This window comes from Balaenoptera ricei, chromosome 3 (genome assembly GCF_028023285.1).
Source record: "Balaenoptera ricei isolate mBalRic1 chromosome 3, mBalRic1.hap2, whole genome shotgun sequence".
NCBI classification, from domain to species: domain Eukaryota; kingdom Metazoa; phylum Chordata; class Mammalia; order Artiodactyla; family Balaenopteridae; genus Balaenoptera; species Balaenoptera ricei.
The window spans coordinates 79,095,091-79,122,582 of record NC_082641.1 but is presented as its reverse complement, the minus strand read 5'-3'; the positions used below and the strand labels follow the sequence as shown (position 1 = coordinate 79,122,582).

Below are 27,492 nucleotides of genomic sequence, written 5' to 3'. Positions count from 1 at the left end.
AGGAGTGGAGTCGTATTTATTTTCTTCTTTAAAAAAAATGCGCAAACAATAGAATACAAAATTTAAGTGGAGTCTTAAGATAAAACATAAAACAAAATGTCTTATTTGTAAATATTGTCCCTCCTGTAACACGGTAGAGACTATTCCATATCAGAACCAAAAGAGCATTCCTATTCATTTTTATGGCTGCAAAGCATTCACTGAGTAGGCTTGAGGGTACGGTAAGAAGGGCAGCACAAATTTGTCTTCCTCAGTTACTGGGGTTACTTTAATAAGAAGCATAGTGGTGAGATCCAGATTAGGCAAGATTTGGTTATGGAACAAACCACTCTCACTTTTCCAAATTAGCATAAGAGGGGTGGGCTACCCAGACACTGGACCTAGGACCCTGGGCAGATGGTGGGGTCAGTGTTTGGGGCAGGAGGCGTATAGCTCAGCTGGTGTCCATGTCATATTTTAATTAATGGAAACACATGGTTTTGCTTTTACTAAGGTCTCTGTGGGTTCTTGGGGTGCTTACTGTGCAGTAGTACATACACAAAATCCCAAACTGTATCCCAAACTGAAAAGAAGAAAAGCATTACATTCTAATGGCAGTTCTAGACATGAGAATAGTGCTATTTTTTCTGATGATCTTATCACTTTAACTTTTACCTCATAATTTTAAGATAACTGGAATCTCAGAGTGACTTTGCGTCTCCTGATTTTCATAGTGAAAACGTTTTCCAGAGCAAGCAGACCTAAAGACAATAAAAGTCCACTTTTTTTGAATGGGCATAAGACATCTGTCTAAATGTTAAGTTTTCATAACTAGTTTCATGACCAGGAAGTTCCTTAATTGTATTGTTATTTTCTAATAATTATGTGGTTGTGGCTTGTACTACTAATCCACAGTAGATGTTTCTCTGGTCAAAAAAGAAAAAAAAAATGCAGGTAACTTCAGTGGAAGACTGCTAATCCTAATACAATTAGGAAAATAAAATCTTCAGTATGTTGAATACACATTAGCTTGCCCTGGGTGTCATGCAGGGAAAGGATGGTGCCGATAGAAAGGCTTAATGCTGTGCTCAGCCCTAGCCATTGAATGTGAAAACTATGGGTGAGTTTTAATGTCAGTTCAACCTTATTGTCCATATTTTAAGGCATTTTCTTGACTGAATTTATAAACTTAGGGGTTTTTTACAGTTTCTGTAGTTTGTCCATTATATGTTTGTCCATTACATTTAAGTTGTTTTCCTTAATACGTAATATTGTCGCATGATTCAAAAGGTACAAAGAATGTCAGAGAAAGGTCTCCCTCCTTTCTTCTCCCCAGAGGCAACTCATGTTACCAGATTCTTTTGTATCTTGCCAGAACTCTTCTAGGAGTTTATAAGCAAATATTTATAGGCATCTCCTATTCTTTTTAATCAAATAGTAGCACACAGTGTACACGTTGAACACTTTGCTTTTAACTTAACAACACCTCATAGAGACTCTTTATATTAGAACTAGAGAGCCTTCTCATGCTTTGTGATTGCAGCGTATTTGGTAGGGTGAATGTGTTGTAGGGAGGAAGAATCATTTTCTTTCTGCCCTTCCGAGTTCTTAGCTGAGGCCCCTGTAATAAAAGACAGATGAAGAAGAGAAAAACAGAAGTACACTTCATGTATATGTGAGAGGTACCCAGGGAAAAATGAGTACCTCCACAAGGTGGCTTAGAATTCAGGATTGAAGACCATCTTAATAGGGAAAGGGGAGAGGGGATATAGGCCTCTCAGGCCTTAAATAATCTTTAAGAAAGATGAATGGGCCCTTAGAAGAATTGATGGGAGCTATGATAGTTTGTGACAAAGTTTGTCTGGGTGTGGAATGGACTTTAGTTTCTACTTCTGTGATAAGAGTCAATCTTCCCTGCTTGATGCAACTCTTGGGGAGGGGATTTATGACAACTGTGTTCCTTTTGGAGGATCTGTCTTTAGGCAGATAAGGGGAGTTCAGAGAAAGCCTCTTTGCAGTTTTTTAAGTATTTACAGCTCAAAATAATCAATATACCCAAGTGGCATATTTGGGGGTGCCGTATTCTGCTACACTTTAGGATGATATTTTATTTAACCATTCCTTTAAAAATGAACATTGAAAATATTCCCAGTCTTGGGCAATTTTAAAAAGTGATGCAATGAATAGCCTTGCCTATACATTATTCTAAGATGTGCTGGTATATTTACATAATTTCTTCGGTGTATAATTGTTAGAGCATATGTATTTTTAATGTTGAAAGGTATTTGTCAATTATTTAATAATTTGTGCCAAATAGCAGGGGAGGGAAGGAAAAATGCTCCGAAAGCCTAGGATTGTGGTATTTGAAAAGTCTCAAAGTGTTCTGACAGCACTGTATATTCTATTTCCCCAATATAGTTGGGGATCAGAGTTATGCCCTGCTCAGCAATCACTGAGACACTTTCCTTCACATTTCTGCTTTGAGACTAATGACAGGTATTTGGGTTTTATAGGAGCTTATGACCATTTTCCAACTATTGCACTGGAATGGAAGCCTAAAAGCCCTTCGTGAAACAAAGTGTTCCCGACAGGTGAGATTTTCCAATAAAAACAGGTTTGCGTTGTATGGACTGAGCAGACGGCTTGTCATCTTCCAGGATATACATCAGTCCCGTTGCATCAGGGACTGACCAAAAATGCACACTAAGAAGAATGTTGGCCGGGCATAGGACTGAGTTAGATACCTGTACTGAATGCCAGAATGAAGGGATCATTAAGACAGACTTAGTTTCTAAGTCAAATACTGAATCTACTCTATGCACCTGTCCTGCCTGCTTGGAATGTGTGCCCTCTCCCACGCTTCAAGGCAGAAAGAAATGTGAGTCTGCACTGCTTCTGGTAGAGTTGATTGTGTAGCAGGAGGATTTTTCTCATCCCCACCAAATGTCCTTAAGGGACAACAGAAATGATTATAAAGGTGGACAACCTGGTATTTCAGTCACTCCAGTTTTTTGGTTTGGAAGTTTCTTCTTTAATTTTCAGAGACAGGGTCTCACTATTTCTTTGCTACCTATAAAAAGCACCCTTCTCCCTTTTTTTTAGTAGCAAAGACAACCCCCCCTCCCATGCACTTAATGATTCTCACCTGCTATCCCTCAAGATTTATTCTTCCTTTACCCCATTAGCCTTCGAAGATGGTAGTTTGTTTTGAGAATTTGCTAACAGGAATTTGTATGAGGAACAGAGCCTCTACTAGTCAGCAATATGAGGATCGGTGTAAGAGTTTTCCATGCACTGCAGCCCCAGGAGTTTTTAGTTGTTCTTTGCTTAGAAAGCCTGGCTTTCAAAATGTCAAAGATGGAAAAGAAATGAGTAGCTGACAATGGCTTTGGCTATTTTTTTTCTTTTCCTTTGATTCAATAAAAAGCCTTTGAAATATGCCGGGTTGGTTATAAACACTTTTCCATGATTGTTTTTAATTTGTTAAGGTCATAAATAAATACCATATGTTCTTGAAAATAAAAATAAACAATGCATCCACTCCACAAGACCTTCTTAAAGTGCATCCATCAAACTTATACATGATGTTACAATGTATTGGCAAATTTTAAACATGAGAATTGACAGACAGTGACAAATTTTTAATTATTTGGAGAAAGTGAGAGACAATGTACATGAAGGTACCATTATGATATCAATGATGATAATACCTATATTCCATAATACATTTTTAAAGTTCTTCCCATAGTTTCTGTGAGCCATTCAGTCTGTCATCTTCCTTATGCTAACAACATAGCAGTTAGGAAGTTGATTCTCCTGGTGTCTAAGTCTTGTCCTGATTCAAAGCTCCCTGCTTTCTGCAATGGGTGTGACCAAACCCAGTTCTGTCCGAATCCTTCCATATAATTGTTTCCCTCTCTATCTTGCCAAAGGAGATAATGCTGAGCAGAAGAGTTCAATGAATGAGATAATGTTCATACTAATTGTTATAGGAATGCATTTTCAAAGGAAGACATATTTTCTAGCAAGGTCAGAGCTCTGTTCTGTGAACATTATTGGGTCATTCCTGGTGGTAGTGTTTTGATTCAACCTGGAGTGACCCTACTTTGTGTACCAGCTGAGCCCTCTATTTCCTTTAAGAGGTATGTCCTGAGATTTGGCTTCGGTTTGTGAACATCAGAGAGGTCTGGTTATTGGTAGAACCCCTGGGGGTGTGTGTGGGGTGGTGGAGGCACAGGAAATGAGGCGTCAGAAGGCCATGAGCCCGGGTACCTTTGTTGCTCTTTACTGACTCTCTGGACTTTGTTTCTTGGCTCCCAGGAAGTCATCTCCTACTATTCCCAGTATTCCCTAGATGAAAAGATGCGCAGCCACATGGCCCTGGACTGGATCATGAAGGAGCGGGAGTCACCAGGAATTCTCTCCCAAGAGCTACGCATGGCCCTGAGGGAGCTGGAGGAAGCCAGGAAAGCAGGACAAGAACTACGTTTTTACAAAGAGAAGAAAGAAATCCTGAGTTTAGCCCTGACTCAGATCTACAGTGATCCTGACACTTCCTCACCCAGTGATGATCAGTTGAGCCTCACGGCCCTTTGCAGCTATCACTAACAAGGCCAGGTCCCAGCTGCCCCCAAGGCGGGCAGAGGCCGGACTGTAACATTAGGAAGCTCATTGAAGGAGGTCATCAGAGGCTTTAGCAGCTATAGATGCTGCCTGAAGGCCGTACTAATTCTCCCCACCCATTCCATTCATAGAATCTCAGAGTAGCAGGACCCTTACAGGACCCAACATGTCACTCAATGCAATTTTCCCATCACACTCTAAATAGTTCCACCTCAGACTGAAAGGATGGAGACAGGATTGCTTGAAAAATATTTTCCAGGCCTGGCTTCAACCTGAAGCCTTGTTGACATGTGCCTTGCTAGATTATATATGTTGTTTAAAAGAATGGGTCAATGTAGCATCCCCGAAAAGAACACCAGCCAGGACTGGGGAAAGTAGCATGATAGCAATTAAAAAATACTTGGGATTAAATAAACAATATGGATTCTTTTAAAAAATATCCAGGGGTCAGAGTTTCTTCCTAAGCTTTGTAAGCTACAAGATCACTTACACTCTACTAGGTGTAATCCAAAACTTCAGTGAGGATTTTATCTGGACATCCCGCTATCAAAGATTTTGAAGTGGTAATAGTATGAAAATACTATATAAATGTAATGTGGCTTAAAATGTCATAGTAATAAAAATTTTTTTCAATCCACTCTTCCATATGGGGATAAATGTCACCCAGGATAGTACCCTCACTTGTATTCCTCAAGAAGAATTAATGTCCAATTTTTATGAGTCCTGCAATCAGTCATATGCATTTTTAATCTGCAAATAGATGAATTGATTTATTTTTATTTCTGCCACCTCAGTCATATATCTATAATGGAGAAAGTTACTGGCATTTCAAAGGTTAAAACATTTTGAAAAATCATTAGCATTTAACAATGCTTATATTCACATTTGATTTATTTCTCATGCATTGGAGAAAAGGAATTATTAGCTGTCTTTGTTATTGTTCAAGAACTTAAGCCACCAGTAGCTCAAACGTAGTGTCATTTTTCAGTTTAAATGACTGGAATCTTCTTTAAAGAAGGGATAAAACATTGCCATCTCTTTTTCAAAATGGCTCGGATCAATCAACAGATTAGAAAACCAAAAGCAAGTACAAACCAATTTTTAGATGGTTCCTGGTCACTCAGATTTAAGAATGGCAGCAGTGTCAATTTTAAACACTTACAAGTATTTCCCTATTTTTAACATGGAAAGGATTATCTTGCATTTACTACAATAATTCAAATTTAAGAAAACAGTTTTCTCAATTTTAAATAAGATTTCCTTTTCTTCTTGTTTACGCAAATGCACATTGTTTCATGAAAGCTAAAACCATTATAATTACATTAAAGTTTACAAAAATGTGAGTTTAGCTTCATATCTAAATATCTACAGTGCTAATTGTCACTCCTTGAATCCCCATAAAACTGTATACTGAGTACTATATACTGAGCATATATTTTGGAATTAGCCTTGTTAATAAAAAATTAACTTCATACATCATATTTTTCACATCAGGGAAAATTTAGCTACATATCTGCCCTACTCAAATGTCTTGAAACAGTAATGCTATATATTAGATAAATTTTATTTAAAATATTGTTTTAACAAAAAAATCACATTTCTCCCCGTAATGAGGCTAAACGTCACCTAGAAGAAATTTCTGAATGGGAATTAGAATTAATATTTATAATTTGAATAAATTTTAAAATTAAATTACTTCCTATTTAAAGTAATTTTTTCATAAAGTCATTACTCTTTATCATTTCAGAAAAGCCACAACTTCCCATGTTGGGTGTGATTAAAGGTAGGTACATCTGTACTGCATTTGCAGCCTTTAACAATGACCACCTCAAGCTGACACCATCTAATTAGATGCAGGAACAGGAATCAGCTGGGAAAATATTAAATGTATTCTCTGCCCTGCAATTAGAAAACTGTACCCATTTTGTACACTGAAAGCAGAGGTTCTGTCTTGGCCACTATCAGCTTTTCCTGGCTGGTCAAAACTGCCCACTCTTCCTGCAATGGTAGGGAAGTTTCAGCAAAAGAAGCAAAAGTCAGAATCTTTGCCACTGCTGCTCTCTTTGATGCTCATTTATTGCAAATCAGTTTCAGCTAAGACCTAACGGCTGTCAGTACATCACATAAATGTCTATAATCCTGGCCCTGAGAAGAGCAGGGTTGAAGAGCAAAGTAGGTTATTATTATTTTTCAATTTCTATATCTTGTTCTCAATAGCACACTGTGTTGAAGGGGCCTAGAGTGGAGGATTCTCTATTTAAATATATGGAGCTATGTGTCCTAAACTTTTGTGGTTATAAACCCTTTGAGAATCTGATAGAAGCTATGGACCTTCTCCTAGGAAAATAGAACGAAGCGTATACATTCAAAATTACACAAACTGTTTCAGAGCGTATGTGGACCTCCCCAAAATCCATAGATTGCTCTGTCCAAGGACCCCCAGTTTAGAACTCTTAATTTTGAGCACATACTTACAGTTTCTTAAGCTTTTCAGCAGGAATCCAACTAAATCAGACATCATCCCATTAACCTATCTCTAAGATAAATGTCATCATCCTTAAATACAGAATTGCACTGTATTTTGACAAGAGATAGTTCAATTCTCACAAAACCCCAATACACCAGATTGTTATGAAAAAAACAGCTTAAAGCCAACTAGTCACTAAATTTGTGTGAACATGTTAGAATATTACAGATTTAATAAAGTCATTGTTCCTCTAATGATCAGAATTTGGTTGTCCATTTGTTCAAAAGATATAGTCCATTGATATGTTTGCTGTTAAATTCATTCACCTATTTCTAGAATATGAAAAGAATCAAGCCATAGATATTCCTGAAATGCCGTACCTACATCAACGATGAATCTGGTCAGCTAGGTCTCAGGAAAAAGAGAAAACATAAAGGTTTAACACCTTTCAGTTTCTTTAGGGAAAGCTTTTGAAGTCAGGAGTATTGTTGTAGTTGACTTTATCTCTGAAATGCTTCAGAGAGTTCTCAGTTATATCATGCCATGCCTTTCTTTCTTGCCACAGGACAAAAGAAGACAGATTAAGAATATTTTTATTATCCTTGACTATGTTTACAGGTAAACACTATTCAAGACATTATCTCTTATATATTGTTGCTATTTTGTTTTGTTTTGTTTTACCTTGCAGAAATGCAAATATCAATCTTTCTTCTATGGTGTCCACCATGTTAAAGAGCGAATATTGAGATTGTTTTTAGCCAGGGTTCCAGGAAAATGAAAATTATTTTTCCTACTACAGTGGTTCTCTTTGGCTGCCCATTAGAAATATCCAAAGAGCTTTAAAAGATCCTAACTGTCCAGACTGTATCCAGACCAATGAAATCAGACTTTCTGGAAGTGGGACCCAGGCATCAGTATTTTTTAAAGCTCCCCAGGTAGTTCGAATGTACAACAAGGTTGAGAACCACTGCTCTACCCAGGAAGTTCTGGCTCAGAGGTCTATGGCCTAACTAGTGGGAGCTGTTACTTAATTTGGCATTGGCTCCAAATTCAAAATGTTGAGCTTTTCTGATTTAGGTAGGAGCAAAACCTTTTGCTTGAGCAAGAGGCTTTCCTGGAGCCCAGAACTAAAGCAGAGCAAGCTTGCATGTGCGCGCACAAACACACATACCTTAGCAGAAGAGCCAGATTCTGCTCCAGGGTCCAGGCTTTCTTTCACAAATACGATACACAAACTAACTGCCCCAGAATCATCCTTTAAAAGTACAAGTTCCTGGGCCACACCCAGACCTGCTGGCCAAATTCCAGGAGAGAGTCTGGATGATTTACCTCTCCACCAGGTGTTTCTGATCACACTTAAATTTGAGTTCTTTTGGCCTAGAGCTACCTAGCACATTCTTTAGTAGGCAGCACAGCCCTGGCCTTCTGATATAACTAGCCTCTTGGCAGAGAGAGCACAGAAAGGAATAAAGGGGAGAGGGAAAGGTTGCCTCTTTACCCCTCCTGGAAGCTAGAGAGAAGCAGAAGGGGCAGAGATAGAGTGGGAGCTCTTTTGGGAGAGAAAAGGCAGCTATTTTTATCACTTTGGCTCCAACATTTGGAATTACTTTTAATCCCTTTACTAGAAACCGTGAAAATCTCTATTAGCTCATGGTTAAGGTCACTTCTTTAAACCTGACTAAACCCTGGTAGCACTTTCTTCGTTGGAGCAAAGTAGGTTGTGGGAAAGGGAAGCAGAACTTTTTCCTGTGAGCTGTTGATTCTCTAGTGATTGTTGGTTCCCAAGTGAAAGTCCCAGAATGCTATCTATTTATAGGCAGTTCCCAATTTTAGCAGCAATTACATGTCACAAGTCCATTTGTAAGTCAGTTAGTTGTTCAATCCTGAGGATGCATTCTTCTGTAGGAGCAAGGTCATAAATGGTGGCCAGTTTCCTAGACTAGCTTGTATAAACAATAGGGTACCTTAGATATTGATTTATGGGACCTAATATGCTCTAGGTTGTGGGCAGGGGAGAATAGAATAAGGGGCAGCTGTGGGTCTAGGGCATATTATTGAGGACCTACCTCCTGGGGGCATATTCCTTAGTCTCAAACTTGTTCTCCAAATAGTCCCCTTATTTTCTCTTTGCCCCCACCCCAAGATTTAGCTTGATAATACCCCACCTCCTGCCATCACTTGTTGCTTCTTCTGATCATGGTTTCTTCTACTTGCTGACTTACTGAAGAAGTGCTTTTCTCCTGCCTTTCCTACAAACACTTTGAAAATTTCTAAGAATTGGTATCACTAGAAACACGAACATTGGATGACCTAAAAATGGCAGCTACTAAGCCACTTTGCAGGTCCTGTGGGGAAAGACACAAGCACATGAAACAGGATTGCATTATTGTACTCATCCATACCCCTAAAGTTTCCTGCTTCTTTGGTGTTCTCATTTGGCTCCACATGGCATTGCCCCATCCTGATCATGGATGTCCCATAGCTAGCCAGTGGTTCTGGGTAATCTGGCTCAAAACTACAAACTGGACTGATCAGTCTGTCCCCCTCAGGAATGTGAACTAAGAAACATGGAAGGAATTTGGCAGTTCAAGTTGGGAGCTGAGGTTGGAAGGGTCATGTTCATGAGCGCTGTGCAGGCTGAAGTGATGAGGAAGTAGGAATGATGAGTCAGCAGAGGAAGCTGGTCCGTAGAAAGAGGAGAGGTGGTTGGTGTGGAGAGCAGATGCAAGGAGAGGCAGAAACACAAGTCAAAGTTGAGAGCATGAGGCCCACGAGGAAACGGTGAGAGCTGCTGGCCCAAGCACCCTTCAGTAAATTCACTTACTCTTTACCTGAGTGGATCACACACTTTGCAGCCAAAGAAATCTCACCTTACTAACTTCAGAGCAAAATTACTCTAGATTATCCTGGACTTTTCATACTAAGAATAGACCAAGAAAGCTGACATGAGGAAAAACCTATTCAAGCAATAGAAACGCTGCTAAGAAAACTAGACTTAGGACTGGTGACAGAGTTAAATTTTTCCCCACTCACTGCTCCTTCCACTCCAATGTAAGCTCTAACACCACTCAGGAGTCCTTCCCAAATCTGAAATAAATTTATGTATTATGTGCTAACCATCATGTTGTTCCTCCCCCTACATAGAAATTCCTGTGTTCTCATGTTCCACAGGAGGTATGACCACAGAGGGACATAGAATTCTATTTTTATGAAGATAGAATTCATAACCTCAAATAATTGTTGTCTTCTTTAAAAATTAGTCACCTTGGGAAACTCATAACATGCTCTGACAATGCTCAAGGGTGCTGTCTTTGCCAGAGACATTTCTGTCACGAACTCCTCCTTGGGAATGGAGTCTTTTGTCAGAGAAAAAAGAGTCAATCTCTTTTGTCAGCAGAAAGCACCTTGCCATCCTGAACTGACTAGTTTATTTCAGTATCTTGACTATTAGGCCTAATACTTAGCAGGTACTCAATGAATGTTTCTTGAGTAGAAATTTGTCATCAGTGTCTTGGTGCCTTCCTTACTCCTTGCTTGAGGAGTTAATTCATTCATCAGACCTGGCTCTGTTCTAGCAGATTAGTCAGGAATCACTAGTCAGGATTAGTAAGGCAGAAAATCAAATCAAACCTACTAGGCAAAAGGGAAGTTTATTGGCTCAAAAAGGGGAGTTTATTGACATAAACAAGCCCCAGGACAGTTTTTGCTCCAAGTATATCTGGATCCAGGAGCACAAACCAGGACTTGATCTCTCTCATTATACAGATGTGTACATATGTGCACATTCATGTGTATCATTGCTCATTTCTCACATCTCCTTTCTTTTGTGTTGGCTCCATTTTTAAGCAAGCTCTCTCCGCATAGAGCAGCAAGATGGTGGCCAGCAGTTTCAGTCTTACATCGTAGCAGAATGAGAAATTCTCTTCCCAGCAGTGTAAGTCCAAATTCCAGAGCCGAGTGCCAAAGTGGTGTTTCAGTTGACTCAATCACCCGAGTCACGTGTCTCCCCCCTGGAACTACTGGTGAAGTCATCCCACCTAAATGACTTGGACCTAGTAGGGGAGCAGTAGTCATCGCAGGTAAATATGGGTTCAGTTACCAATATAGGGAAAATGTGGCCATTTCCCAAGGCATTTTTTGAAACTATTTCTCCTCAAGAGCCTTCAGAGACAGGGTGAACAATAGAATAAACGCAGTCTCTCCAAACATTAGTTGGGGAAAAGGATTCCGGGTAGACCAAAAACAACAGATGTTCACTATGAATACATTGTACCATTTCCAAAAATCAAATTCACCCTCAAAGGACAAATTTTGTCACCATTAAGGATGTTCAAAAGAACATTTTCCCCTGGAGGGGAAATCCAAAAGTGTTTCCAGACCAATCACATCGCTGGAATAAGCATACAGGTTCTCTGAGGACTGCCCTGAAGAGGACGGCACTCATTTATATGTAAGAGTTCTGTTGTGTGGAGAGGCCTAATCACTGGCATTACTCTGCAGCCACACTTCATATACCTTCAGTGCTGATGAATTGCTGCTATGCAAGAGAATCAGGAAATCCCCTCTGGTCTATTTCTGGTGGGCCCTGGCTTTCATTACCAGTGGCTGCTAATGCTTTTAATAGAAAAGAAAACAGTGGGTCCCAACAATTAAAAACAATTGTGGCAAAACTGGACAGTGCAATGACCTGGGTAGTTTGTTTATCCCTGCTCATGACTGAGCAACTTGCAAACCTTAAGTATGGCTCCACTCTGACCCATGGGTTATGATGCAGATAGCTATAAAATGATTTGGAAACAAGTTATTCTGAGGCAATCTGTTGTGTATCTCCCGGATATTTCCCTATGTCCATGTACTAATCTGTTAGATGATGTCTGGAAGTAAATAGGCGGTACTTAGTACAAGCAGGTTTTCATAGGGAAATTGTGAAAACGCAGGTGACCCAGGGAAATACCAGATTGCCAGGAGAGTTGAAAAGTCAACCTGAAACTTTAATGAACTAAAAAATGGGAGCTATTTTGCCCTTTCAGTTTATCTTCTCTCAATGGATCTGGGGATTTTGTTTTATTTATTTGTTTATTGTGGCCACTTGGATTTTTTTTTTTTTTCTTGGATTTTTAAAAAATGTTTTTTGGTCACAAGGCCACCAAAGCAAATTCTCTTAAAGGCTGAGACAGATCCTTTTAAGTGATGTTTGTTAAAGACTGGGTTCACTAAAGTAGTGAATTAAATTGAGACAAGTTTTCTTCATCCAGAGTGTTCTTGGCAACATGTTTTGCATCCTTTTTTATTTTCTTCATAGAAATGCAAGGACAGTAGCTCCTTGCCCAGTTTACCAGTCATTTGTGAAAAGCCAGGGGGGCTCAGCTCTCACTCCCCTGAAAAGAGGCTTCAATAAGCTGAGTCTCGCCACATGTGCAACTTCATCCCAGGCATTGCAGGTGTCACACACGTTTACAGTAGGATTTGCAGGGTCTAAAATAAATGGCCTAAAACAAAGCAAAACAAACCTCATACTCTCCATTTCTAAACCCAGTTTCAATTTGCTGTATAGTTAGAAGAGGGGAATGTCTGAGTTAAATATGGAATTCTGTTAAGAAAAGGACTCTCTGGGAACTGTGGTAGTGAGTCCATGGAGGACTAACCACACCTATTAGAAAACAGCCATTTGTTTCTGCCCCACCAACTCTGACTTGATCTCATTTTCCCTTTTCACCTGAGGAAGCATGTCCTCCCTGGATTCAGTCTTCAGTTTCCTCCTCATTTGTTGTCTATATCCACATTCTATTCATTTTACTCGAATTACTCTTAATTCACACTTTAGAATTAAAGTTCTGTGAGAAGTAATTGAAGGGAATTGACTTTGTAGTAATCAGGGCCTTCTCATTTACATGGAATCCCAATAAAGCTACTCTTTGCTCCAGACTTTCTTGCTTGATGGCAAACCTGCTTCTTATATCTTAAGGGTGTAGAAAAGATAAATAGTTACCTTGTGTGCTTCTGGTTAACCTTTACAAAAATGGGGAACTTGGGATGATAGTGTCTGTGCCAAACAACGTCGATTTCTGCATATCGAACAAGAAGTTTGAGGACTGCCCTCATTCCCTGCACCAGGCTGAAGAACAGGGGCTTCTCTGCCCGTTCCCAGATATATATGGTGAGGAGCTCCACTGTGTAAGAGGAGGGAAGTCTCCGGAATCTAGACAAACAGAATGAAGGGTTGTACCTACTTCCATTAACCCAGAAAGTGAAGACAGGTTTATTCAGTTATGAGAAAAATCCAAGCTCAAAAGGCAATTTACAGAAGAAGAAATTCTATTTTCAATCTCACTACTTACCAAACAAAAACAATATTTCCACCAATCAGACTGGCAAAAAAAGGAATTATAATGTCCAACATTGGTAAGTCTGTGAGGAAAGGGACACTCACACGCCATTGGTGAGACTCTAAATTAATATCCTTTTTTGTAGTCAACTCTATTAAAATTTGAGATGTTCCATCCTTTTGACCCAGCATTTTTCACTTCTATGAATTCATTCTGTAAAAAACATCTACAAGTGCTCAAAGATATATACAAAAGTATATTTTTTATTTTATTGTTTGAAATAGTAAATATTGGAAGTTCATCAATAGGGGACTAGTTAGATAGCTTCATGGTACATCTCTTACTGTGCTATTCAGTATGGCAGCCACTAGCTGCATGTGGCTATTGAGCACTTGACATGTGGCTAGTCTGACTTCAGTATGTACTGTATTTTGAAGAGTTATATAAAGGAAAATATCTCATTAATAATTTTTATATTGACTGCATGTTGAAATGATAACATTTTGGATATATTGGGTAAATATATTATTAAAATTAATTTCCCCTATTACTTTTTACCTTTTTAATGTGGCTACTAGAATATATAATACTGCATATGTGGCTCGTATTTGAACCTCACATTCTATTTTTTTAGACAGCGTTGTCCTGTACTATGCAGTCATTAAAAGAAGTAAGGTAGATCACAATGTACAGATATAAAGATACAATATAGATTAACTGAAAAAATTTTAAAGCGATAAACAGCAAATACATTTTTTTAAATTAAGCATACATAAAAAACAAATTTGGAGAATATGCTCTAAACATATTTTTGGGAGGTGAGGATTTAGGGTGAAGAAAGAAACTTGGTTTTTTTTTACATTAAGTCTTAAACTGCAGTTTATATACCAGGAAAACAATTTAAAGCTGATAAGCAAACTTGGGAGAAAAAAACTCAACATGACAGTTTGGGGATTTCATGGTGGTTGATATTCAAATATGTATTTTTACTGCCTTGGCATTCATTAGCCATAGACATCTCTTTTGATGATGTATTGCAAAATCATGCAATTTATTTCCTCTAATAGAATTTAGGGGAAACAGAGTAGCATTTTCTTACTATTATATTAATCATTTGTTTTTACCTCAACAAAGGAAATAGAAAAAACTAAAAATAGATGAAACCTCTTGTCCTGGTAATGAACAGCAAACCAGATTTCAGCTAATCAGTAACTCAGTTCATGTGATTTTCCCTCAGGGGTTGACGACAATAGACACAAGACTTAAAGTCCACCTCTACTTTAACAATCTGATGCTTCCAAGTGCCCAAAGTAAGCCATGGTTGAAAATTGCTCAAGCAGGATATGCTCTTCACATTTTATGAAAGAAAATTTGGGGGTGGGGGGAGACTTAATAAGCAATGAACTTCACATTTTTATAGCATGATTACATATATATTTATATAGTTCTGTTATGTGTTCATATTATTTTGTGTCGTATTTTAGTCATTTAAAATTGTTTCATGTAAATCTTTCTATGTATTTCCATGTTTCCCAAACTTGTCTTGAATAGTATTTCATCATGACAATTTTACTTCATTCCCAAATTTCATTGTCTTTAGTAGCACTATTCTGAATATACTTATACAAATTACTTTTTTTTATGTGATTTATTTTCTCTAAGGGTAGTTCATCTAAGTATTTCTGACATCTCTTTTAAAATCTTTGAGTACTCTTTTTTAATGAAATACTTAATATAAATGGCCTCAACTCTTTTTAAAACCAAATAATAAGAAATTTTTTACTTCTTACTTTCACCTGTTTTTGTTTTGTTTTAACTTAGAGGGGAGTTAACTTGACAGATGGTTTGAATATTTTAAAATCCTTAACACATAATAAATACTTAATACACATTACAAGATTACTTTCCTGAAATAGAAAACCAATCATCGTATTGGAACATATGTGGTCCAATTTCCCCACAATACCACCTTTTTAAGTCTTAGAATTATTTTTCTGCTACATTATTAGATAAGTTCCTTCTTGCAGATCTATAAATGCTCTCCACTACCAAAAAAAAAAAAAGTGATTTCAAAACCAGGCTTGTCATCTGACCAAGGATCTACTCAAAGTAAGAAGCTTTATTTCTTTTTTCTATATTCACTAGTTTTCCTATTTTTACTAGTAAATTTTTACTCAACCAAAAGAGAAAAAATATATAGAATGGTTAGAGATGCTTAGAAATAGGAGGTAACTATAGAGGAGTAATGTATGTTTTTACAAAGTGACTAATGTTATCATCAATATTAAACACAAAAATATACAAAGAGTAAACAGAATGTGTGATTCAGATGAACAAATCAAGATTAGTAACAACTTTATACAAAGCTGAAGAAGACTTATTCCATGTAGAAAGTAGCCATATATAAATATGTTATAATAAACCCCCTGCCTCTGCTACTTCTGCCAAATGGAGAATTCATACAAGTATATTCTAGTTCTCTGTTTTTCAAAAGTTTATCTTAAAATACTCAAACCAGTATCTGAGTCTCCCTCATATCCCTTTACTATACGTTAGAGCCTGTTGCTACCAAAGTGAAGAAAAGATACTAAACATGCACATATCAACTTTTGAGGCTCCCCCTCCTGTAGAGGACAACTCTGCTCTGTTAGAATTGGCTACAGTAGAAGGAATACTTAAAGCTTGAACACTGAATGACTGAACAGCTCATTCAAATCATGCTAGTAGTCTCCCTTTTCCTTTTCTGTGCCTTATTTCCTTGCACCAACCCATTTGGTTATGCCACTGAATATTTTAGTTTCTATTCTTTGGTTCCTACCAAAACATGTTATATTTGAAATAATGCAATACAGGTGTTCCATATTTTATAACAGCCCTCATTCTCTATATCACTCTCTCCTTCCTCCCTCTCTCCTTCCTCTCTCTCTCTTTCCCTCTCTACATATATTCCCTCTCCCTACCAAGGAAAGAGGTGGAGCCTGAAAGAATAAAGAAAGGGGACATGAAAAGAGAAAGGCTCACATGGTGCCCATGTGCTGGTTACATACTTATTTTCCTTGGTGGTGTTGGCAAATGATGTCTTGAACCAATGTATCATTAAACGAATGAGCTCCTTCACCCTCATGACAGATGCCTTGACAAAATCCACTTGGTAAGGTAAGAGGGCCAAGGCACACAGCTGGGCCTCGTCACTGTCATTACAGAGGTACAGTTTGCGGTAAAGGTGAAGTTTTAAATCTGTTAACACCAAGGAACAAAGACAACTGTGAGACTTTCCTCCCTCCTCTCTTCTCCTGGTTTCCGTGGTACAAATGAGCTGTATTACTCTGATTAATTAGACCTTAAGCATTTAAAACAAAACAGTTTCTGTATTTAGGAGAGTTATTCCAGTTTACCCAAGTGGTTAAAAGAGAAAGCTACAACATTATGATGCCAGAGTAGCTCAAATTGAGCTAACTCTGTTTCAAGAAAATCTTTCTCATCAGATGATAGAAAGATTTTCTATCAGCAGAGGAAGTTTATTTCTCAGAAGCAAATTTCATTACCATTTGCAAATGTCATCTAGCATATAAACTAAATGTCATTATTCTCTGTGCACAATAACCTATATAATCCCCTCTGTTTAATTATCTAAATTGTTATTATCTGTATATATTTTTGCAGAAGAGATTCTACTACCTGGACACTTGAAGGAACTGATTATACTTATAAAGATGGAGATGACTTTAAAAGATGTATTTAGGTCAAACTGCAAACAAACAAGCTATGACAGTGATACATTAATGAGGAAGGAAAACTAGATTAAATAGCAAACATGATCAAATAAACATCTATAGTTTAATACTATAATCTCATAAAACAACATTAACTCAGATTGTACTCATTCTAATTGTATGATATATAAATGTTTAGTATCTTTTTATCATAATCTACTTAAATTTTCCCAATTTGACACAATTAGAAGTTCTATTATGAATCTATTTTGTATACCCCATCTGTACCTGTCCTTCTGCCTAACTAAATTGTCACGCAATAATGACACACTTGTTAATCATGGCAAATTTAGGTTTTACTATACACATTTTAAAGTTAATTGTCAAGTGTCTATTTTACTTGTAAAATACATTAAAAAAAACATTATGCCTTCATCCGGATTCCTAATTTTAAGAGTATCTGTACAGTCCTTTTATACTGGTCCAGCTGTTTAGGGCCAAATCAGAGATATAATAGTAGGTTGATTATCAATAGGTTAGAGAGTAAAATCAAATTCCTATGATAAACATAGATTAGCAGATAGAATTGTTTATGGCAAATATTCTCATAAATGCTGTTATAACAAACATATTCTAGTCCTAAACTTACAAGGCAAGAGTCATTACAACTATTAAAATACCCTTTCAATTTTATTGACAGTCTCTCTGACTTCCTTAGCAAACAGGCAAACAAAAATTCAGGTTTATAATGACAAAAGATAGAAAACACAATAATTTAACTTAAATTTTGGTATGCAATAGGTATGTCAGATATTTGATGACCTATTTCTATTACCTGATAAGCTGTCTTGGCTGACCCAGAGATTATCTACTCAAAGCCACCTCTGTATCAACATTTCCTCCTCTTTAAGGTTCTTCATTGACAGGAACCCAAGTTGGTGGTTTCTAACTTAAATTATTTTTTAGGCTTATAATTGTCTGTTTCTACTCTAACTGTGTGACTTAGAGGAGTTTATTTTTTCACCATCATCATTTGTAAACAAGAATACTTGGCTCCCTTGCTATTAATCAAGTATTATTCTAAGTGCTTTATATTTATTAACACATTTACTCTTTAACAACCCTTGCTATGGAAACTATTATCATCTCCAGTTTACAAATGAGAAAATAGAGTCAGAGAAATTAAGTAGGTTGCCCAAAGTCACACAGCTAGGAAGTTAAACCATCTCTTGCCATCCTACTGTCCTACGTTGCAGGTTAGACCTGAGCCCAAATGCTTCCTAATCGGTGGCTAATTCCATACTTCTCAGACTTTAATGAGCACAAGAGTCACCTGGGGATCTTTTGAAATGCAGTTTCTGACTTAGTAGGTCTGGGGTGGAGCCCAAGATTCTGTATCTCTAACAAGTTCCTAAGTGATGCTGATACTGCTAATCTGAGAATCATATTTAGAGCAGGAATACTGTCAACCACGTCCTTGTCAAACCTCATGGCTCTGGGCTGCATTGTGGCACACAGGGCCTAACTATTAGTTGTCTAGCACATATGTAAGATGTGCAGGGAATAACATTAAGATGCCTGTGAAGATTTAACGTGATCATCTGAGTCTTGCTCTGACAATTATTAGCAACATTTGGTTGCCTAAATGGAATCCTAGGACTTGTCTGAACTGTTCATCTCCTCTCAAACCCATTTCTCATCATCAGTGGAGAGAAGCAGGGTTACATAATAATTTCAGTCTTTTAAAAATTCATTTCACACAGCTGTGCTCAAGAACTTAGGGGACTTAGAAGCCAGAGTAAAAATATACTTCTGCTCCTCTGGGAGACACTTTAGCTCAAGAGCTACTGATATAACCTCAGATCCTCAAGACGATTACCCAAGAGTTGGCTAACAATTGTGCTTTTGAAGTCCGCACACAAGAGAAAGAAAGCATTTTACACAAACACAAGAGCTTCATGGGCCTGTGGTGAGACCTAAGGGGATGGAAGTATTTTTTTCTTAATAAATATTCATTGAGCTAAGCACAATTACATGCTACATGGTTTCAAAATAAATCTCATATTTTAATTCTTGCAACTATCCTTGAGGTAACTTTCTCATCTCAGTTTTATAGATGAAAAAAGTGAGGCTTCAGAGTTTTACATGATTTACACAAGTTCACATAGACAATATGAAATAGATCTGGGATTTGGCTTCAAGCCCAGTGTGTTCTCTCCATTATATAACTTTGATGTCATGTCAGTCTACACAGACCTACACAGTGAGACAGACCTGGATTTGCATCCCAGCTCTTACACTTACTAACTGTATAAATGTGGGCAAGTTGCTTAAATTTTCTAAAACTCAGTTTTTAAATATTCAAACTGGGGAAATAGCTTCCTTTCAGGTTTGTTGTGCAGATCAATTAGGATTCATTTATCAGATTAATTTTAGGGCAATGAGAATTATATATGGCACATAATAAGTGCTTGATAAATCACAGCATTAAAAAAAAAATCATAGGCTCAGCAAGATTATCAGAGAAGAAGACTTACTAAAACCTCGTTGGGCTGAGTCCACAGTCTCCTTCCTAGTATCTCATCTTATCTCCGAGTTCCCCATACCTCTGCTTAATGTAGATGATATTCTAGAAAAATTACCTATTTGTGTGTCTCCAGACTATAAACTCCACCAGACTATAAACCCCTCCAGATTATAAACCCCACCATGTCTTATTCATATTTGTACCCCCAGGCTTAACACGGTTCCTAGAACATGGTAGGCATGCAGTGCATGTGTATTGACAAATTATAGCACAACAGAAGAGAATTTTAATATGAGCAACACATTGTCCAACAGTGCTGATAAGTAGAAGAACCAGCTCAAGAAAGTCAACATGTTCCTCTGGGGTCTGGCTGAGAGATGGTAGGATCAACGTTATGTTCATTCATTCCCTCTTTCAATACATATTTATTAAATAGTACAGTTCTAGGCACAAAGACAAACCTTATCCTCAAAGACCTCCAAATGCAATGGGAAGCCAAATCTAGGCACAATGACAATACAAGATGATCATGCACCAAAAGCATACCAGGGAGGATTCCATGGGAAAGCAGAAGAGGCAGGTCTAGGAAGGATTGATTAGGGAAGGAATTTCACCAGAGGTGTGCTGAGTCTTGAAGGGTAAGCAGAAACTTTCAAGGCACGGTGTAGGATGGGACAGGTTAAGAAAAGTTTATCAGTGGAAACGTTGTGCAAAGACATAGAGATAGGAGGGAAATATTTAAGAGTCACTGGCTCATGAATCTCTCTTCTACCAAATGTGAGCCCCAAAAGAGCAAAAATATTGAGCAAAAAATATCCTACCTAATTCACTATAAGTATTTAATGGTACATGGTAGGTATTCCAGAAATGATGGTTGAATAGAATATTTAAATGAATAGATCAATGAAAATATTTGATACCTGCTGCTAAGCCAGAGCAGGGTCACTGGTCATGTATTGGCTCACAAATTGCTATGGCATTTTCAGTTCTGCCTTTTTGCCACACAGAGAATATACAAATGTTTTAAGTCAAGCAGAAGCCTAGACTCAACCCCCAAGTTCTCTGGAGAATACATTTACCTCTATATAAATCACTCAGTCATCTGGCCCTCTGCTTGGGCTACTAAAACAAAATACCATAGACTGGGTGGCTTAAACAACAGAAATAATTTATTTCTCACAGTTCTGGAGGCTGGGAAGTCCAAGATCAAGGTGCTGGTAAATTTGGTTCCTGGTGAGAACCCTCTTCCTGGCTTGTAGATGGCTACCTTCTCACTACATGCTCCTGTGGCTGAGAGAGGAAGTTCTGGTATCTCTTTTTATTCTTACAAGAGAATTAATCCCATCATTGGGGCCACACCCTCAGGATGTCATCTAAACCTAATTACCTCTCAAAGGCCTCACCTTCTAATACCATCACATTTGGGGGTAGGGCTTCAAAATATGAATTTTGGGGGGACACAAACATTCAATCAATAACAGGGCCATCATGTTTTTGCCTAAAGTAGAGATACTCTACCCCCCTTTTTAGGAGTATGATTAGACTCTGTATTTCATATTTTACCTTAGATACCACAACATCTTAGGGATAAAAATAACATCACAATGACCATAACAATGCCATTCTATGACTCTATCCTTATCACTTTTCACTTTTTTAGGAGTTCCAACTCCCTCAAATCCCTATCCTATTTCAGTCCCCAGGGACTATCTCCCATGTGCTTGCGGGCTCTTTCTTTTTGTACCACATGGTATCTGCCATTAACATTTTCTGCTCTTTTGTGCTGTGTTTGATGCCTTCTGTGGCTGCGTCTACCAGAAGCATGGATGGTCCAGCCAAAAACAGTCATGCCTCCAATGGTGGCCATGCCATGCCAAAGGGAGATGGCCGCTCCTGCATCTTCTCAATTAAGAGTGAGGGTGGTCCTCTTAGCTGCTCAGGCACTCTGGGCCCCTTCTCTGCTTACACAGGAACTCTGGAGCTGCTTTCTACCACTCAGGCTGCAAAACTGTGCCAACTTGAGCTTTGGCTGCCTTAGTAGACATCCAGGAAACAGCTCTTCTGGTTTTTACTTAATTTTTTGAACTCTTTCTCCCAAAGACAGAGGCATGAGTCCACTGGTGCTGAGTATTAAACACCCTCAACAATCTGTTGAATTTAGACCAAAGTTCTGTTCCTAACCAGTCTTTTCCATTACAGGAGACTCATTTACCTTCCTGAATTAGCCAGATTGTGGTTGAATCCCAGTGCAAACTCAATTTAGGCTCAAATTGGAATTCCTGCTACAAGAGGCAGCTCCTTGCAGGCCAAGTCCGTACTTCTTTTGTGTTCTTTCTCTACTCCATTATACAGAACACATAGTTAATACTTGATTGTACTTCTTAAATTAAAAACTGGTAGCATAAGGATACACAGTATTAATGTACTGCAGGAAAAAAAAAAAAAGTGACTCCTAAAACCAGTAAGTGATTCAGTGCCACTGCCAACAGCCTGGTTCTATATACCTAGCCCAGTACTGTGTCTTGATGTGGTCAGTCCTCTATAAATACACATTGAATGAATAGCCATTTTAAAGATTTCCTATGAAACAAAACAAGTAAATTTTACCTGTGGAGGGTGTAGGCCCCAGGACATCATAGTAGGCCATGATCTCAAAAGAATGGCAGTGAAGACTTTTAGTACATAAAAAATTGAATCTTAAAGACAATGGTGTTCTCTTCCCCATTAGGATCCTTAGAAAAGGAACATGACATATGAGCGATAAGAGAAAGAGAAAAAAGAAAACATGAGATGATTTTCAACCATCCTTCCCCTTATTCTAGCCCTGCTGCTCTCTTGGCTATTTCTTGAACATGCCAGGGGTGTTCCCTACTCCGGACTTTTGCAGTTGCTATTCCTATACCTAGACTACACTTATCTCAGATAATTCACATGGCTGGACCCTGGCTTCATTCAGGTCTCTGCTGCACCATTTGGCCTTTCCTGGCCACCCTTTAAAACAAGAGCTCCTTCCCTATTCCCTGTTCCATTACCCAGCTTTATGTTTCTTCATAACATTTAATTACCACTTGGCATTATATTATTTCTTTATTTCTCTCACACAAGGGTACTAGGTGCACAAAGTCAGGGACTGTGCTTGTTTTGTTCACTGTTCTGTCCCTAGTATCTGACACATAGTAGATGATTAATAATTTTTAACCGAATTATTATCTGACTATGTATTGGGGCATAAGATACTGTTAATCATGAGTATGATAAAGTAAAATATTTTAAAAGAACTGAGACTTCTGTTTCTGGATATAATGAAGTAGTTAACAGCTGACCAATGCTCACTGAGAACAACTAGAAAATTGGATTTAAAAAATCACATGTATGTGTGTTTTAGAGGCATTGGAGAGTTGCTGAAGCTAGAAAGGTCAGGATTTAGTGAGGAGTGGGGTAGCAGATAATGGAGAGATGGACTGATATTCTGCTGCCTTTTTCCCTGGGGACATATACTGATTTGGGAAATAGAGAAGAAGCTGAAAATATGGACTTTGGGAAAAGGGAAGCTTTTGGGGTTCAAGAAACCACTAGAACTTTGTCAAGCTTATGGGGCTAAAGCAATGCAGAGACTTGGAGGCCACAATCCTGATGAAATCCTGGGTTTCATCCTGAAATCCTGAAATCCTCGTGGAGAACTGAACCCAAGATATGACCTGCTTTTCCCAACAATCATTTGCTGAATTCTGAAGATGCTTGAGACAGGTATGGTTATGAAATGAAGCAGAATATCTTAGAGAGTTGAGTGGAGATGTAGATAGTCTTGCCAGGCTAAGGCAACATGGATTAGGATTCACTCTCAGGGGCTGAGGAGACAAGGATTCACCAAGGAAAGTCCTTGGTGAAACTACTAGGCTGTAACAGTGGTTCCTTAGCTGCATACTGGAATCACTGGGGATCCTTAAAAAGTGTTGATGCCTTGCTCTCACCTCCAGATATTTTTATTTAAGGGATATGGGGTGTGACCTGGGTGATCAGCTCTTATTCTACCCATTTGGTGAGGAAAGTGTACACCTCTCTGGAAAAAGAGAACATCAGCTGAAGCATCTAAGATTTTTAATTCACAGTGTCCTGGTTTTAATCTTTAAATCACTAGAAATTAAATTTAAAATCACTAGAAATTCCAAGAGACAGGGCTATAAGATTTTAAACTGAGAGAAAAGACAAACTGTAGAAACAGACCACATAGGGTGATAACAAATATTGGTATAAGCAGATAAGGATTTTAACTGGTTAATATGTTCAATGAACAGAGGAATAGACAGTAAAAGTAGACATAAAGATGAAAAAATAAACTGGAGTTGGATTTTATATACATTAAAAAAAGAATGGAAATTATAGAACTAAAAAAATAATTGAACTTAAAAGCTTTATAGATAAATTTAACAAAAGTTAGATATAGCAGAAGAGAATTAGTGAAAGACAGGCCAATAGGCGTCATCCAAAATGAAAAAAAATTTTTTTTTGTATATATAATGTCCTTTCATTTAAATTGAACAGAGATTTCTGAAATTTTATAACTCCTCAGTACTTTTTAAAAAATGTCGAGACTGTGAAATTCTGATTGGCTTCATGTACCACAAAAGGAATACATTAAATCATTATCAAATTCCCTCACCTTATTTTTATCATGAGTATATCCTTCTCTCTCAGTCAGGGAGAGTGAAAAGGAATTAAAGAAACCAGTAGCCTAACACTCCTGTCATAATATGGAGGCAGATCTTGCTATGCTCAACATGGTAACTGTATGTTTGGGAGACATGGTCCTAGGTGGGTGAAGTTTACTCTTGTAGATGCCAGAGGGCTTAAATGAGGTATTGAATCAATTGGGGAGTTCAGGTCACTTCTAGAATGGGTCAAGATTAATGAGAATGTCAGTACTATCCTGGGCTAACTTACATGAACCTTACTGTCCAATGAGTATCTCCAAAGGTTTTCTATTATTGTATGTGGAAATGGGACATGGGTCCTAGCAGTGCTTGGTCATGAGTCCTCAGATGATATATTTGCCACTTCCTATTTCATGTCAGCCCAGTCCATGGACATGTTTTATCTTGGCCATGTCTTGTCAGGACAACTCCATGTCCTGCAATGTGGTTTTAAAGGGACGATATATCAGAGAAGAGCCTTAAGTTATCTGACCTGATAATAAAAAGAGAGCTTCTTGTCTTTAAGACCTCTAAATCAAAGCAATTAGAAATAAGAGCTGATGGGCAGAAATCCCAATTACAAACATAACTGTTACAGGCATGACACATATTTTTAGCACTGTCTCCTTAAAAGCTCAGAATATGTTTCCCCAATGTGGTTTTCAATAATAAACACAGTGGTATGTGCAGAGAGGAGCACAGTGCCCCTGGTGTGTAAATGATTTCTAGTACCTTGGGCTTATTGGGCAAGTCTCCTGAGGTTTCATTCACAAGCAAGGCCCAGAAAATAACTGACATAGAACAGTTGCTGTTACTGGTAGGTTAAGACATGGACTAGTTCCAAAGGACAAGAAAGGATTTCCCACACCCATCTTGCAAAATAAAGTAACTGAATAGCTTTAAAAATAACAGCAACAAACAATATATCACCAAAAACCAGGTATCAACTGAAACAATAAACTTCTTTACTCTCTCAGTGGGTGGGAGTCAAAACCAACTGTCAGACTCACATATCTGCTTCTTTTCCATTTTTAATTCAATTTTCCCTTCAAATGAATCGTGGTATGGTCTTGGTTGTGCTGAGAAGCAGAGAATAAAGCCAGAAAAAGTGACTGCTGCGTGCAGATGTCAGTACAAGGAAACACCCGTGGACAATCTGCCTCCTTTCCTGACTCCACGATCCTTCCCCGTCAGTCTGCCTTGAAGTCTCATTCTCCTACAGATATGCTCCTTTTTTTTTTTTTTGCCAAGGAATTGTTCAGCAAAACAAAATATGGGATAAAATATATTCTGAGCTGAATGAAAACCATTACTGCTCCTTGAAAAATCACTGCGAGGAAGAGAAAAAGAACAGGCATTTAACAGTTGCAAAGGAAAGGATGGTAGTTACCTGGGAATTTGTTTCAACTTTAAAGAGTTTTCAATTAAATTTTTTAATGAGTTGAAAGAATAGAAGGAACAGAGCTTAGAAAATGAGTTTGCTTGTTTTGAGGAACAATTAGAGCAAGTAAACGAATGTTTTTGGAGCTGTTCTTTTCCATGGGTTCTACTTCAAATTTCGTTCTGAAAATCTAACAAAATAAAAGCTTCAAGCATGTTTTGTCCAGGAGAAGGGTGCCTGCCTGAGATACAGAGGAGAGGAAAAGGAATTAGGGAGAGTTCATCAATTAGGGTCTTTGACGTTGGGTGGGCAGGGAGTATAGAATTAGGACATAACAATGAAGGACAAAGATTTTGATTCCAAATAAGGTCACCAGGGAAAGCGTATACCCTAACTCTTATTGTTAATATGCCTTGGGAGTACTTTAACTGTCCTGTTTTGATAAATAATAATAACAATGATATAATGTACCCTATAGTTTACAAATTCAGTGGGGAAAACTTGGAAGAAGCAATGGGTAAAAATGAAAAACACATTCTCCCATTTCTTCTTTTTTTTTTCTTTTTCTTAAAGGTGGTCTTTCCCTGTTCAAAGTGTAATCGTTATGTGAAACTCCATCATTTCCCTTTCTGCCTTTCCAACCCCAATGTGCTTCATTATAGTTACCATCATGCCATTCATCTGACGTCTTTGCTAACTACCACAATTTAGTAGGTGTTTGGTATTCCTGAAGGTAGTGTTTTTCATTAAAAGACACATTCAAGCTAGTTCTCTATACTCATTTGAAGCAAGGGCTTGGTAACAAATCTATTATTTAAATTAATAAACAGTTCTGGGACATTGTTTTAAAACATTGATCTTATTTTAGAATTGAAGTGGCACAAAGTCTGGTCTGTTTTTCTCAAGAAAAATGTTTTATTCCCTTTACAACATAGTTATTTGCATTTTTCTTCATCCACAATTCATTCGACTGAAAAAAAAAATAGCAGGAGATGTACAATTGCAATAGAAAAATAAATAATAACATGTCAAGGCTTTTTCTTCTTTTCTTTTTGGAACTCACCAAAAAAAAAAAAAAAAAAGACCTAACTAGTTCAACACTGGGGGCAAAGAGACATTGTGTGTCATGTCAGCAAAGCCACTTCAGCAAAAGACCCCAGGACATCGCTGAGGGGAATGTTTATCAGACAAATGTATCTCAAAGATTCTTCATTCTTGCAGGCACATTTCTCAGCCCTTCCTGTTTGCATTCCTCAGAGTCAGATTTCAGCTAAGGGATGGAAATTAAATAAAGGTGCATTGGAGAAGACATAATTAGTCCTTAAACCATAGGATCTCAAATTCGTGAAATTTCATTGAAAGTTTAGCTAGAAGTCTTTTTTAAAAAAAAAGCCTCTGGGGCAATCTCTCCAAGTTTTCTCCCACGAATTTAACGTTAGCAAATACAAGTAATTATTACTCAATAATGGTTTTCTGTGACAAGCCAAGAGTTTCCTTCAGCAGTCTTTTCCACCTTTGAAATAAAAGAATTCACAGAAACACATTCACCCAAACCTGTTCCCATGTGAAGTTCTCTTCAAGTTTTCTCTCAGAGTCTCCAACCCTTCTCTCAGTTGTTTCTTGCGATGGTTCACACTGGCAAACACCTCACTGAGTAACACAATGTCAATCTCAGAGCATCCTTGGGTGTCAGTCCCCTTTACATAAGAACCACCCTGTGAAGACAAGGGGTACAATGTGGGGGAAACCTCAATTAACCTTGAGGGAAGTGCAGATTTCTAGCTG

General features: G+C 37.9%; 2 protein-coding genes across 3 annotated transcripts in view; one reads left to right on the top strand and one right to left on the bottom strand.

Moving 5' to 3' along the window:
* LIX1 (limb and CNS expressed 1) overlaps positions 1-7,323 on the top strand; it is a 51,143-nt gene extending 43,820 nt beyond the window's left edge. For both annotated transcript variants that reach the window (XM_059919395.1, XM_059919396.1), the window contains exons 5-6: positions 2,493-2,570; positions 4,300-7,323. In XM_059919395.1, coding sequence (XP_059775378.1) covers positions 2,493-2,570; positions 4,300-4,587 — 366 coding nt within the window. In that variant the 3' untranslated portion in view covers positions 4,588-7,323. The remainder of the gene's footprint in view (positions 1-2,492; positions 2,571-4,299) is intronic.
* A 4,982-nt stretch (positions 7,324-12,305) lies between these two features.
* Positions 12,306-27,492, bottom strand: part of LOC132362396 (2'-5'-oligoadenylate synthase 1A-like) — a 28,264-nt gene continuing 13,077 nt past the window's right edge. Inside the window, exons 5-9 of the mRNA XM_059916821.1 lie at positions 27,262-27,422; positions 22,243-22,367; positions 16,443-16,632; positions 13,059-13,268; positions 12,306-12,558 (exon numbers count right to left, since the gene is read on the bottom strand). Of these exons, the coding sequence (XP_059772804.1) occupies positions 12,402-12,558; positions 13,059-13,268; positions 16,443-16,632; positions 22,243-22,367; positions 27,262-27,422 (843 nt within the window). The 3' untranslated portion in view covers positions 12,306-12,401. The remainder of the gene's footprint in view (positions 12,559-13,058; positions 13,269-16,442; positions 16,633-22,242; positions 22,368-27,261; positions 27,423-27,492) is intronic.